The sequence below is a fragment of the Dermacentor variabilis genome, chromosome 9 (genome assembly GCF_050947875.1).
Source record: "Dermacentor variabilis isolate Ectoservices chromosome 9, ASM5094787v1, whole genome shotgun sequence".
NCBI classification, from domain to species: Eukaryota; Metazoa; Arthropoda; class Arachnida; order Ixodida; family Ixodidae; genus Dermacentor; species Dermacentor variabilis.
This window is the reverse complement of record NC_134576.1, coordinates 111,183,502-111,198,528: the sequence shown is the minus strand read 5'-3', so window position 1 is coordinate 111,198,528 and position 15,027 is coordinate 111,183,502. Positions and strand designations below refer to the sequence as shown.

General features: G+C 45.9%; 1 protein-coding gene across 1 annotated transcript in view; it reads right to left on the bottom strand.

Annotated features, from left to right (window-relative positions):
- LOC142558495 (sodium- and chloride-dependent glycine transporter 2-like) overlaps positions 1–15,027 on the bottom strand; it is a 36,749-nt gene extending 21,722 nt beyond the window's left edge. Inside the window, exons 1-4 of the mRNA XM_075670623.1 lie at positions 14,901–15,027; positions 9,975–10,106; positions 4,996–5,165; positions 51–232 (exon numbers count right to left, since the gene is read on the bottom strand). Coding sequence (XP_075526738.1) covers positions 51–232; positions 4,996–5,165; positions 9,975–10,106; positions 14,901–15,027 — 611 coding nt within the window. The remainder of the gene's footprint in view (positions 1–50; positions 233–4,995; positions 5,166–9,974; positions 10,107–14,900) is intronic.

Genomic DNA, 15,027 nt, shown 5'->3' with positions numbered 1-15,027 from the left:
GCGGGCGGCGTGAGCAGCCCCGTGCTCAAGGGAGAGTCGAGCGCGCTCACTAAAAGAACTGCTCCGTGGACGTCTCGTTGGCGTCCTTGCATCCGTTGTACCTCGACTCGAACTCGTCGCGAGGCACCATGTAGACCGTGGAACCGTTTCTGATGGCCACGGCGTCTTTCTCGGTCGAGTTTATGCGCCGGAAAAGCAGTAGGAGAGATTCGTTGGCTTCCTTACAGGACACCTGAATTTGAAAGAGAGAGAGAGGAAGGGGAAGGGAATTAACAATATTTGGGGTTTTACGTGCCAAAACCACTTTCTGATTATGAGGCACGCCGTAGTGGAGGACTCCGGAAATTTTGACCACCTGGGGTTCTTTAACGTGCACCTAAATCTAAGCACACGGGTGTTTTCGCATTTCGCCCCCATCGGGAAGGGAATTGAGCAGAAAACAAAAGGAAGGAAATTGTTAAAGTCAAGTGATAGTTTCCAGAATGATGTGCTGCGGTATGCTGCTGGTGAAATATTGTCTGCCTTTACTGCATGGTTTAAGCGAACCCTGCCGAAAAACAAGAAATAAATTTAAACTGATGAAGCATATTTTTCTTTCAAAAATTTATGCTCGTTATTTCCCTGTATCATATGCATTGTCAAAACACAAAACGAAGCCTAAAGGTGCATTTCTTGAACTTTGCACCAAAACCCCAGCGCTGTTACGTCAAGGTAGACGTAGCGGATTTGAATGTGTCTTTTCCCGCCTTGGACAGTTGTGGCAAAGTAAAGGTTCATAAAATATGCCTATTTCTGCCTGAAACGCTTTTATAAAGGAACGTAGTCCAAATTTATTGATAAGAACCGCGCAGACGCCATCAGTATCTGTGACGTCACGGCCCGGCAAGCTGGTGCGTAAACTTCCCTGCGGCGTCACACCTCGTCTTTTGTTTTCGCGTTTTTTTCTCTCTCTCAAGGCAAGGGTGGCTTTTGTTGTCATTGTAGAAAGCTAATTAATTGTTACAACTCCAATATTTTTTTGCAATAAACGTCCCTCTTCTGTTGTGCTGCGGGTGCTGTTATGTATATGCACATGTGGGAGTGTATTCAGCAGGTAATGTAACAAAACGAATGACACTGGTGTGTTAGTTTTCCCTACCTAGGCTATACCTACTTAGGTGTACCTAGGCTATACTCTAGCCATAACATCAGATGTGTTGTGGCTAGTTCCTGCGTCGCACCCAAACGACGTGACAGAATCCACGGGACCGTTCAGCAACACAGAAAGGCATACCACGATGGCCCGGACGCGCTCAGGAGACTCAATACCACCTGCCAAAACACACTGATGATTGTTCGTGCAGCCATGATCAAGCACCGCTGTCAACTTCAACAGTACACTTCGGAAGTATTGATAGTATAGCCCATTTGATTAGTGCGGTCAGCGTAATCATTTTTGCTTGTTTCTGCCCCATTGTTTTGTTACAACCACATTGAAGCAACAGACAATGAAGATAGTGAAAACATAGCGGGAACTAACACTTAGGTTTAATTGAAGAATATAGATATTAAGAAAAAGGTAAATGAGAGAGGACGAAACGCAACTTTCCGCAGGCAGCAGCCGAACCGCATCGTCCACATTACACGTCCGGTGCTTTACTAACACGAAACCACCGCAAAAGTCCTCCTCCTCTCCATTTTCTCCTGTATATAGTTATGCGTACAAAATTAGCCCTGGGAGTGTTAGCCGGCACCCCTCGTGGCCACGGCGGAGAAATGTGAATCAACCTTTCAACTACAAGCGCCATGTAGCACGTCAACTTAGGACAACTAATGTGATCGGGCACCTACGTATATCGGTTTCGGCGCAGTCTTTCTCAGCGAGACCACTGTCTACATCGTATAAACACCGAGGCTGACCCGGTTCCGCAACACATTTTCGCATTACTATGCCTCCATTGCTGCTCCAGCTTTCAATCACGGGTAATATTGGCAAACTGCATCTCCCTCAACGTACGCAATTAAATTGTAGAACAGGTCATACTTAAAAATTGATACCTTAAGAGGCGTGCAGTGAGGCCGTTTTCATACAATACGGAGCACGCGGCCGAGCGCCTCAAACAGTCCAGGCAGGATATTGCATGCTCAGATCTGTATACTATATGGAAGTCGACGCAAATTAGTGACGGTACTTGCAATGGTCGTGCAAGCACACGAGTGTCTGAACATTTGTTTCTTGGGAAGTTCTTTTGCGCATTCTCTGAGCGGTCACTTGTACGTTTGGCGCCTTAGGCGCAGCCGTGTATGCATCATGCCGAACCCCGTTGAAAGCGCCATTGACGCCAGCATATCTAGGAGGCATCAGCATTCTCACTCAGTAGCCGCGCGAAACGTGTGTAGGGGCAGAACTTCAAGCATTCTGGTTGATGTTATAAAAAAAGTATTCCTGAACACAGTGTCTTTCCAGACGCAGTAAAATAAATTTTTCCCTACTGGACGCACAGTTCTTTGTACAAAGAGATCGGGACAGCACGGAGTGTAATACCTACCCGCGCTGTCCCGACTCTATTGACGATACCGTCTGTGCTATTGAAAGCTTCAAACCTTCAAGTATTTCAAACACATCGGGCTCAAGCGTGTCTTGTTCGTGCTCAACACTTCCCGTCACACGTATACTTGCAGGTGTTTCGTGGCGGCGTCATTTTCAACCAAGTTCGTGGAGCACTGAGTGAGCCCACGATCTTGAAGTGATCGCCACAAGCAGAAAACATGATGTAGCGAAGTGAACAGTGTTCGGTTGGGCTGGCCGGCACAACTTGTTAAACAGAATTAAACACCGCAACAGAGGCCAAAGCAAAAAAAAAAAAAGAATATAGAAAGGCAACCGAACACAGTTGTCGTTAATGAATGAGGCGAAAATTTGCAGGAACGGCCTCAAACTTCTTTACACAATGTCGAGTACCGTACATAATTTGTGATAGGGTCATAAAGCCCTTAATTACGATAACGTCCGTGCACCTATGATAATATGGCCGGCTGCGAGTCCAACCAAGAAATAGCTTTCTCAAAGTTTCATACTTTGAACAAGCTCTGCCCAAATGGGTGATCTTCGTAACGTCTTCAACTAAAGATCACATTTCAAAGATCTTGCGAGCGTTTGGAGATCAGCTTTCAGGTGACATATTTGTTATAAGGTACGGTTTCCATGGGCTTCCACATCCTTATTCGTTGGAGTCACTTGTGACTCGTGCGTTATTCTCAACAATGTTTAATTACACCATATTGCCGAATTCTCCATCTGGTCATTTCTCATTTGCTCACAGTGCAACAAACTGAGCTAGCTGACAGAGCCAACATTAAAGGGGCCCTGGACCACTTTTTATCGAAGTGGAAAAAAGCATTTGAAGTGAAAATAAGCTATTTCAGCAATACTTCGCCGCAAGAAGCACTTCAATGCGTTCAGCAGGCGCGGAGTTATTGGCAATCAAACAGGGCCTCCACTCTACTCCCGTTCCTTCTTCAAAGCCTTGCACTGCAAGCGCTTTAGCCGGAGTGGGGCGTACCCACAACGCTTCGCCTCGCAAATGTGACTGTGACGCGCAGTTCAAATTTCATTCCGGGTGTTTGCGTAGACGCCGCGGATTCCGATTTTGGTGCCTAGGACGCGCTAAACGTAAGCCAAACGCGGTTGTCATCAGCGAGGCGCAGTACGCTTAGACAGTGGACTCGTGGCGACACCCCGCGGCGGCCGCGGCATCTACGTAGTGCAGTCGACCGCAGCTACCAATAGCAGACGCGTATGGGAATCCGATTTATTACGAAATAAAGCCTCCAGAAGAGAGTGAGGATCAGGCGTCTGTTGAAAAGGAAGCGTTTCAACGGTGACTTCGCGCTCTGCTTCATGCACCACGTACGACAGCAAAACTTGGCTGAGATGTTCAGAACAGCGTATCCTACCCGCAGACTATGTTATTTCACCAGGCCCGAGGAGTGGTTCGGGGTCCCCTCAAAGTTGGTTTAAAGGGGCACGTTTGAAGACACGCTCACTCTAAATGTCAGTAAGAGTAAAACCAAATCGTTTCATCAAGGGAATTAAAACTTTGAAGTGCCTCCACTCTTTCACGTCAGTCAAGAATTGAGGTCACATAGTCCGTTAAAACTCTAGGCGCTGATATTTATCATGAATCTGACCTGGAAGGCGCATGTAAAAAAAAATTAGCTAAAAGAACGTCCTTAAACTGTTGTCCTTATGCGCGGCGTCATTGCTGTGCTTTCTCAATATCAGTAAATACAATGCTTTATAAGTTGTTGTTCTGCTGAACCTTTACTTACGCTGGCGTCGTCTGGGGAACAACTCATGCTAATATTGCTAAAGTGCTAGTACTTCAGGAGTCTATAATTCGATTAGGTTATGAGGAAACTTATTTAACTCCCACAGCAATATTGATCAGAAAACGGCGACTATTACGACAGAGTCCTTGTACAATTTCCAGCTCTGTCGTTACTACAAATTCTGTAGATGTAACAACGACACTTCACTGGGAAAGCTTGCTAGACTAGGAAGCAATGCCGTCAAAAATAATACCCGAGAATTCGAAAACAAGCACGCACTTCGCTGCAGGACTAACTACGGTAGCCAAATGCTTTGTCTCTGGCTACCTACTGCTACTGCTACCAAATGCTTTGTCTCTGGCTACCTACTGGCTACCTAATGCCGAATAAATTGCATTCGGCCTACGCCCACCCCGATTGGCTCCGAAATGCCAGTACGGCCCGAAACCCGCACTGTGCCGAATATCCTTTCCCATCGCCAGGGCGCACCGGACCATGCCCGGCCATATCATCACGTGTGACCAGTGCCAGTACCAGTACTCATCACGTGTGGCAAGTACCAGATACTGCCGGTTCCATGACCAGCCGTCAGCGTACACAGCTAGGGATTTGGTGAGGGCAATCGGTGCTAGTGGCCATGTCATTGACCCTGTGAGCATTGGGCTAACGAATAGCGTTACTTACAAATTTCGATCCTTGAACGAAACAGTACTTGTTGGTCCATTCTGGGTTGCACTGCGTCCAGGGAAGCACTTGCCACAAAGAGTAGTACACGTATGTGAGCGCGTAGCACGAAATCACGTTGTAGTAGATGCTAGTGAGGAACACGGCGTACATCATGACCATGGGCACACCTGCACATAATCCAGAGCTTTTTTTTTCGGTGGTGCCAGCCGGTGCTCGACGTATTCTTTACATGGCTCAGGTAAATGTCGACGATTGAACAGTCCGACCCTATTTGTCTATCGCTTTATAAACTACAGCGATTGCCTCTATTTATTTGAATGTTAGCAAATGTACAGAAAGTCAGCTCGGGTAACACCGAAACATGGAAGAAGTTGTCTTTGCAATTCGAAAGGCTATAGCGCGTTTATTTTTCCTGGTAGATTTACATTCCTGGAAGCATTCTTGTTTCTGAATTCTGTTGGTACAAATACGTCATTTACTCAGTGAGACTAGTCCAAGTTACTTAAGATTAAATGGAGTTTGGTCAGATCACAAAGAAATAAAACGAGACAAACAATTCAACTAACACATAAAGAACAAGCGGCATTTCGCACTTAAAGCAGGTATCGAGCGAGTTCCCCCGTATGCCCGGTAGTTTAGGTGGAAAAGACGAAAGTATAAAGCGTAACGTGCAAAATAGACAGCCGTTTTTCTATCAACAGTTCTAGCCTCTTACGGCTAATAACAACAGTGCAGTGGAAACAAAGACGAATAAAAGGGTAGACACAACAACAACATAAAAGTCGCAGTTTCTCTCGAAAGGAGAAGCATCGACTGCGAGTGCAAATTAGTAGACAGCTATACGAAATAAGGATAGCAGTTTTATCGGCCGTATGAACTTGTAAACATTCGCTTACTAACTAAATTAAAAACTTGGTGTCACGCGCGCAAAAGCAAACGTAAACACATCTCACTCGATGACCACGCCCACTCGCTCTCAAAGCGCTGCACTGAATAAGCGCGGTAGCAGCAGCGAGCGAGTTGACCTTCGTGCTGCCTGTCGCTTCCACGCGAACTTAGTTGCGAGAACACCGAGCAAACGAAGCTATCTGCCCTCGGCGCACTCTGTCATCATCGCAGATCGCTTTTAATATAGGGTCCGCGCGGCCGCGCCTACGCGGCGGTTGTCGGACTGGTACCTCACTTCCTACTCCCCTTCCCTCGATGCTTTGCGGGCAACGGAAGACTGCGCGCTATCTCTCCGCTTTCCTCCCTTGCGCGCACGAGATTGAGCCACCATCGTCGGCTCACCGTCGCACGATTTCACTCGCACATACAGCATACGGCACGCGGCAACGATCTTATCGCCCTTGGACTTTATACGGAACATCACGGTGACGGCAATAATGAGCCTGAAGTCTACGTATAATTGCTATCGCAATAAGACGCTGTGTTTTGTCTAACGGCGGAATCCGCGCGGGCCAATACATTCTTTCGTCGCCTAGACCAACTGATATGTGACATTTGTGAGGCCTATATTATAGAAAAAGTGTGACCAAGTTGTGTCAGTCATTACTCAGTAGACGAACCTGTGATGTGGACTTCGACACGGCTTTCGTTGTTTGGCAGCTCCTTTCGTTTACAGTTCATTTCGTGTTTACCGATGTAAACATGATCTTTTGACATGCCTCGTGATGCTTTGAAGGCACAGACTCAGTTCAGGTGTACGTATTAACTCTTTTCCTCAATATATTTTCGTGTGTTCTGTCTATGCCAGTCGTCGTCCGACTTCTATGCCCGACTTCGCCAGTTTTAACGCGACAGCGTTAAGGGTCACATGTCGCAGAAAATCCGGCGTCCCGCGTCGGCGTCTAGCTCCAACGTCGGACGTCGTTTCAGCAAAAAGAATTTTGAGCCACGCATACCCAGGCTCTCCATGTGGCACAAGGAAGTTGCTTACCTAATTGAATTTCTCAAACTAAAATACGTAGACAAATCATAAAGTACGATTTACACACAGTCTACAGACAGGATAGCGTCGGATTGTAATTTGAGTATATTCTAAAATGTAGTTATGGTGCGCGAAAACTCAAACATACCACTTTTCCAGCGTTTCTACCATTCACAGACTGGCCATCGCCTGTGCCATATGCGCCCGCCGGCGCGCGAATATCTTGGAGGTCCCGGAGCAGTGCGCCCAGTTTCTTGCAACACCGCCAGATGGCGCTCGCCTCCGTCGCATCGCGGCCAACGCCGAGAGGCCGCGTTTCTACCTGAAAGCCCGCCTTCGAGCATAGTGTTCCTCGCCAGCCTTTCCCGGTAAACATTACGGTTACATACACTGCAGTTGCCGGGAAGCGTGAGAAGCACTCGGGGATCTTTGAATGCTATCGCGTTCCAAAGTTTAAAGGCGAAGCTTGAGCATTCTCCAAATTTTTCTATCCTCTTTTATGCTATTTTCATCGTTGGCATAATTTCTAGCATATTTCAAGGAGCCACTCATCTTATTAAGACCCCTGTGCTCTCTTCCTTGGAAGGCTTAGCTTAGCTAGAAGGGCTTAGCTTGGAGCCAACTCTAATGTTCCTATTAAGAGGAAGCTTTAGCTCGAGTGCTCCTATCTAAATACATGTAAAAGGAGAATTCGTTTTTCTCGGCAACCACTGCACCAAATTTGACGAGGTTTGTTGCATTTAAAAGACAAACTTAAAATCTAATGACTGTTGGTTTCGAATTTTTGAGTTAGGTCGTCAATTTTTTATTAAAAATTGGCAAAAATCGAAAATTTTGAAAAAACGAAACTATCAAGTTTACAACTCTGTAACTCAACCGCTAAAAACGATACTACAATTCTGTGAATGGCATCTAAAAGTACATCTAAAGCGGAAAAATGGATATGTTACACATGAATATAAGAAAATTTCATCATAGGGAAATACAACTTTTGCAAAACCATTGTAACCAAAGTAACAAATTTACGTAAGATGTAAAATGACCTACTGAATTTGTCCGCTTTGAATGATCTAATGGATGCCGTTTACAAAACTGCGATACCAGTTCTTTATGCAGAGCTATGAATTTGTAAACTTCGTGCTTCTATTTTTTTCAAACGGTCAAATATTTGAAAATCGTTTTAAGAAAATTCAAGCCCTAAATCAACATTCCGCTTCCAGCAGTCACTAAAATTTAACTTCCTCTTTCAAATGGAACAAATCTCATCAAAATCGATCCAGGGGTTATCTCATAAAAACGTTTTTGCGTTTTACATGTATTTGAATAGGCCGCGTCGGAGTTGGGCCCGAGCTAAAGCTTCCTCTTAAACTACATGTGAAACGCGGGAATGCTTACAGACAGACGCTGAATGAGTTTGATTAGATTTCTTTGTATTGGTTGTTTAAAGGAAGAAACACAGGTTCTACAGACAGCAATAACACATGCCTAATTTATCGCTGTAATATTTATTTACAAAAAATTGAGGAATACAGGCAAGTAGTAAAAACGATTACCAATTTGCCAGTGTGCAACAAGGACATATACAGCAGTAAGGTAAAAAACAGCTGTTACAGCAACTGAATCAGGCGGATATGATGTGCAAGTTTATAAGCGCAAACTTCCCATTCACGAGTTAGCCGTATATATCCGAATGGCGCAAGTACATAAATTTTGCCCTCTTTTGCTCCTCCACGAGTTGCAGTTTACAAAATTACGGTAGCGCTTTTATTACTGGGCTATATATTTGTAAACTTGACGCTTCATTTTTTCTTCACTGAGAGTGTAGGAAATTTCTGAGGAGTATAATAGCTAAATGAAAAAAAAAATCAGCCTACCTGCTTTCTGAATTAAAGTATGTTACCGCGGGAACTGCGAGCTCCATTGAACTCTTTGTGACTGACGGACCCATCGCTCCTGACGGAACTCATGCAGGGTTGTCAAACGTTTCACAGAAGCATAAAGTTTAGCCACAAGACGCTCACAACTGTAATATCCGTTAAGGATTGACGAAATGCTTATAGAATCGACTAGACGCATCCGAGCGTTCACGTGCGCTCTAAGAACAGTTGCACCCCTTTGTGGTGTATATTTAGTACACAACAATAATTGTCACCTATCTTGCCCGCATTTCCTTTCTTTAACGCTGCGAGCCCGGTACTTCCCAAGTCCCGAACGGAACGCGCGTTATCAGCATGACAGAGCATTCTCGACAGGAAAGTAATGAGCGCAGCGTTTTCAAGAAAGGAAACGCAAGAAAAAGAGAGATGACAATTATTGTTGTGTGGCACACATACGCCCCAAGGGGTGCAACTGTTTTTAGAGTGTGAGGGCGATGGCAGCATATATGAATGCGTACGTTGCTTGAAGAAAGGGCAACGTACGGCAATGGCAAGTGCGTGACTCCTGCCGGCAACACAGTTCAAAAGCTGCCGATTTCTCTGGAACGGTATGGCGCCATTAGTTGTTACGTAGCGTGATTTTGCTATGTTTCGCTGCAGCGGTGAAGGCTGGAGCAAACGTTCTCATCCAGTGCCGCCAGGAGCTGCCTGTGCGTGAACATAGCCGAGACCTTCGTCCCTCGATATCGACAACCAATTTCGAGAAGACAACCGAGATAACGCTCGAACTTCGTTGCCCAGGTGCGATAAAGCATACATCACCAATCACTTCCGGTGCAGGAAGAAAAATGCGTTACAAACGGCCATCTTTTCGGCCTGACACGGGTAGGCTAGGCGTCGCCATGGCAAGCGATGACGCAACTTCCGCTGCATCCTTGCAACGGAAGGCTGTGGGAGACCTCGTCAAAAAAAAAAAGGCTCTGCCGTAAAAACAAAGCTAAAGGCGCTGAATTTTAACTTATTGCTTTTAAATTAAACGAACCTCCTACATTGTCTTGTAGTGGATGCAGAGCAAACAAATTTTGATATTCTCATTTAGTTAGATGGAAGCTGTTGAAGTAAAGCGTCCTCTTGTGACGTACGCGTTGAAAAGACCGTCTTGTCCTTACACTGAGCAAGCGGCAGGCAGGCGAAGGACTTGATGGTGGAGGTGCTGCAGAACTGTCCCAAAATGAGCTCCAAGAAGTACATGGGACGTCCAAGAACCGTGAGCAGGAGCAGGTACGGGACCAGGAACGCGGCTGCATAAGCGTCAAGAACACACACGCAGTTGGGAAACCAAACGGCAGAAGACAGAGTTGATATGAGGACTGACAAGGTTTTAAGGGTCACTAATGCGTGGCAGGTAGATCAGTTTCCAATACTAAGGTATACTGATTGCTGTAGCAAATAAATCGTGCGGGCGCTCCAGAAGCCCTTGCATCGTCACCGCGGCCGTGCTATTCCGTATGCGACTACGCATGCGCGGCCCGCGCGTCACGTGTTGGAGGACACGTGACTTGGTGCAGGTGCGATGGCGAATAGGCGAGGGCGACAGCGAGGGTGAGCTGTCTTCCGCAGACCCAGTGCTTGGGGGCGCGTTTTTGAGTTTCAGATGCGCGATGCAATGAAAGGCGTTAAAAAAGAGCGGCCGATTTTCCTTCGCTGCCGCTATATCCGACGTTTATTTCCAATGTGGCATATGTGACCAAGGGTTGTCATTTACAGTGGGTACGCGCAAAACCTTCGTCTCTGGCTTAATATTGTTTTTTCTCTCGGTAGAAGAAGATGTGGAGATTGAGCAGCTCCTTCACGATACCAAGAGCACCGATTTGATGAAGAACTTTTTGGCGCGCGTAAGAATTGGCTCTAATACGCGGGAACCGATCAATGCTGGTCGCACTTAGTGTCCGTCTTCCAATGATTCAGTCTTGTTCTAGCTTTCTACCGAGTTTTGTGTTTGATACATGCGTAGAGCAGAATGTTATTTCGGGTATCTCTTCCTATACAGCGAACAGCGCGCTCTGGCTGCAAGATTGTGACAGAATAAGCTATGTAACGGTGAGCGAAATATAATTACAAGAGAACAACGCCGAGATAGATCTCACAGTGCCTGTCTCTGCTTCGTCATTGACGCTATTCTGATTTCCCCTCTAACACGTTCTTGTTTTAATGCGACTGGTTCCCAAGAACGTTATGTTACTACAAGTTGTTTCCCGTCCCTCCCAATACACCAAGACAACTACGAACCAACAAGCCTAAACACGAGTAGCGATGATACTTGCGCCATCCCAAAACGTTAACATCAAACTTGGCTGTCTCGAGGCCACGGATTGTGGCATCGTGTCTCACAGTTTTCATTTCTAGTCACATGATCGCACGGCCTTATTGTGGCGTATCAGAAGTGTATGCATGCATGGCGACTGTCCGTTATTTTTAGCATTATTTTGCCTTTCGATAAAGGAATTATGTAGTTTCGAGAAGCTTTTGCAAGACATAACGCATCGGTGCCTACTCAGTTCGTGCGTGGCATAGGGCAACGCGTGGCGCACAGAGAACATTTCAACAAAGGTAGATAACAAAGTTAATCAGAACATCTGTCCTATTCGCTAATCCTCTCGGGAAAACGAGAAGGAGAGTGTAGAAAGTTGAGAGAAAGAGAACTTTTCTCGAACACATGAAAACGCAAGGGAAACTTCGCGCGTTCAACGGCGTTCTATTCGTTCTATTCCATCTTCTCGTTAAAAAATCGTTGTATTCCATCTTAAAGGGTCCCTCACCAGGCCTGGCCATTTTGAGCTGACACGCGCAGATCATACATTGAGCGATCACGATCGTTTCTGCAAAGTATTGCATCGCTACACGCCGCGGACAGCTCTGAAATTTCACACCGAACGTCGTTTCTCCTTCTCCTCGCGGCCGCCGCGCTCCAAGCCGGAGTATGACGTACTCGTGTGCGTGCGCCTACGTAGTCGTGTCCGCAGTGCGACGTCGCTCGTGGTGACACGTGACTTCGAGAATTATTCAAGACAACATCTGTTATCTGTGCGATCTGTTGCTTGAATTGACGAATTGAAGTTTCGAGAAATAATAAAACGCACAAACGGAACGTCTGCGCGTTTTCTATTTACTTCGCACCGAAGGAAGAGAGATGTACTTCCGCTTCGTCTGCTTGTACCCACGGTCGTGCGGTCACGTGCGTAGGTACCGAAACTATGCCATTTTCTACCTTGTTCCAGCGCGTGATCATGCTCTGCCATCCACTTGTTCTGCCTCAGTATTCGTGTAGCACGGAATTATACGGCCAGTGATATTTCCTAGTGCACAGTGTGCAAAATCGTGCGCTGCGCTAACGAGACAACAGCTCGCGCGCGACGCCGTCGGCGGAAATGCGTAGCGCCGGAAAAAGAAAAAAAAAAGCTAGGAGAAAAAAAATGAAGGTGGGGCATTTGACGTATGCGTCACAAGATCCTCGAGGTCCGGCATGGGAGAACGCAGGGAAGGAATTTCGCTTGCGAAGTCGAGACAAGGCGAGTGGAGAGAACGCCTTGCTTGGTGGTGGAGCCCGCCTGTAGAAATCATGGGTTCGCGGCACTGAAATATTTCTATCTCGGCTATTAACGAGCAGATTTAAAAAATTTCTCTGACAGAACCCTCCCTAGAGGACACGTAACAACTTCCAGCGTATAACCAAAATTTGCTATGGGGCCTGGTGAGGTGCCCTTTAAGAGCAAGCTTTAGCCTTCGGAGAAATCGTATTTCTGGGTAACCACTGCACCAAATTTGATGAGGTTTTGTTGAATTTAAAAGAGGAAACGTTAAAATCTAGTGACTATTGGTACCGATAACTTTTTTATTTCCGCGGGCAAGGTCTTACTAAAATTCTTCTGAAAATCAAAAATTTTTCAGAAAACAAGACTATCAAGTTGACAACTCAGTTACTCGGCAATGTAAAACGATACCACAATTCCGTAAATGGCATCTGATCGTACATCTAAAGCGTACGTTATTGGTGTATTAATTTTATGTCATGCATGGCTCTCAAGTAGACCACTTATACGGGAGTATGACTTTTGCAAAACCTCTGTAAACAAAGTAACAAGTTCATGTAACATACAACTTATTATATAAAGTTTGTCAGCGTTGGATGCTCTTACACATGAAGCTTGTAAAACTCCAATATCTGTTCTAGGCGCAGAGCGACGAATTTGTAAACATCGTTTTTTTTTTCAAAATAAACAATTAATGAAAATTCTCTAACAGCAGTTCAAGCTTTATATCAAAATTCTCCTTGCAACAGCCACCAAAATTTACCTTTCTCGGTAAAATGCACCGAATTTCATTGAAATCGGCCCAGTGGTTATCTCAGAAAAGCGTTTATGTGTTTTGCACGTATTTGAATAGGCAGCATCGGAGTTGGGCCCGATCTAAAGCTACCTCTGAAAGTTCACAACGTCGCCATCAAAACTTAGCGCTCCGACTATAGCGCGCAGAACATCGTGCCCACAAACCTGATTTACTTTCTTTGCGTATAAAGAAGGCTTCATTGCTCTGAAAATATAGTCTGGCCAAGCTTTATTTGGCACCTTTTTTCTTACATCTGGCGTGCTAACGAGCACAGAACAGAGTCAACAGAATGCCTAACTGAATTTGAACTTTAGTTCGCACCGATACGACCTACACACGACAGGGGGACACAGACAAAACGTCATTAAGTAGGCGTCGCTAGGACTGCGTCCCCTACTGCTAATCAGCAGCGTGCACAAGACATCTACTGCAGCCGTCGCACTTAACCAGAACGTGGGAACAAGCGGCCCGTGTAGGCCCGTGTGACCACCAGCGCCACGAAGCGGCGCCGGCTGGAATTGAGACGAGAATGCGGCCGGGCATGCGATACCTGTCGGCAGCTTATGTAACCAGTCGCCGCTCTGAGCATCCGCATTTCGCAGTCGCTTTCAGTGGCGGCGGCGCGGTCTCTCGCTGAAGCCAATACGAACACGGTGCGTCATCGCGTCCTTGCTTGGCCACGGTGGGCCCCAATGGCTTTCCCGACGACATAAAAATAAAGGCAGGTGATTAGACATCGGTGCGAATTACACAGAATCGTACTCGGAAAGGGAAGCCATGCAGTTTGGCAGGCGCACCCGCCGGGGGAAATGCATACCGGCCACAAGTCCCTCGATAAACGGAGCTAGAACTGGTTACATATACTGTTGACAGGTGTCGCATATCCGGCCCCACTCTCGTCTCGATTGCAGCAGTTGCGGCTTCGTCGCGCTGGCAGTCAAGCAGGCCGCGTGCTTCACCCTTCAAGTGTGACGGCGGCAGTGCACAGACATTACATACATACATACATACATACATACATACATACATACATACATACATACATACATACATACATACATACATACATACATACATACATACATACATACATACATACATACATACATACATATGGAAAAAAAATGTGGTGCCTCCTTGCGTCTGGCTTCGGTTACTTCAATGAATCCCATATTTCTTTGGAGCGAATATAATCTGACATGAACCGTTCCGTCCTGTGTCCTGTATATACATACATACATACACACATACACGCGTGCATACATACATACATACATACATACATACATACATACATACATACACACACACACACACACACACACACACATACATACCTACATACATACATACATACATACATACATACATACATACATACATACATACATACATACATACATACATACATACATACATACATGCAAGGCATACACAAAATGGTAGTGCTACGAATGCAACATGCGTATTAATGTGTTCGTTCAGACGATGCATAGCTTCAATAACATATTTCTGCACAGCGACTAAGACGAAGAAAAGTTAATAATGGAAAATTGACCGCCTTAGAAGTTAGAGTGCCACAAGAATACAGAATAATTAATTCGCCTTTCGCTGAAGTGATAACAATGTGTCGCTCTCACATTTCGCAGCTTAACGGGCAGATCGGCAGTGATGACGCATTTGCAGACAATGTGCAACCTTTCACGTACCTCCACCGTTCTGGTAGGTCAGGTACGGGAACCTCCAGATGTTTCCCAAACCGAGGGAAAGAGCGACGCACGAGAAAACGAACTCGACCTTGTAGCTCCATTTGTCCCGCTGCTCAGCAACTTCCAT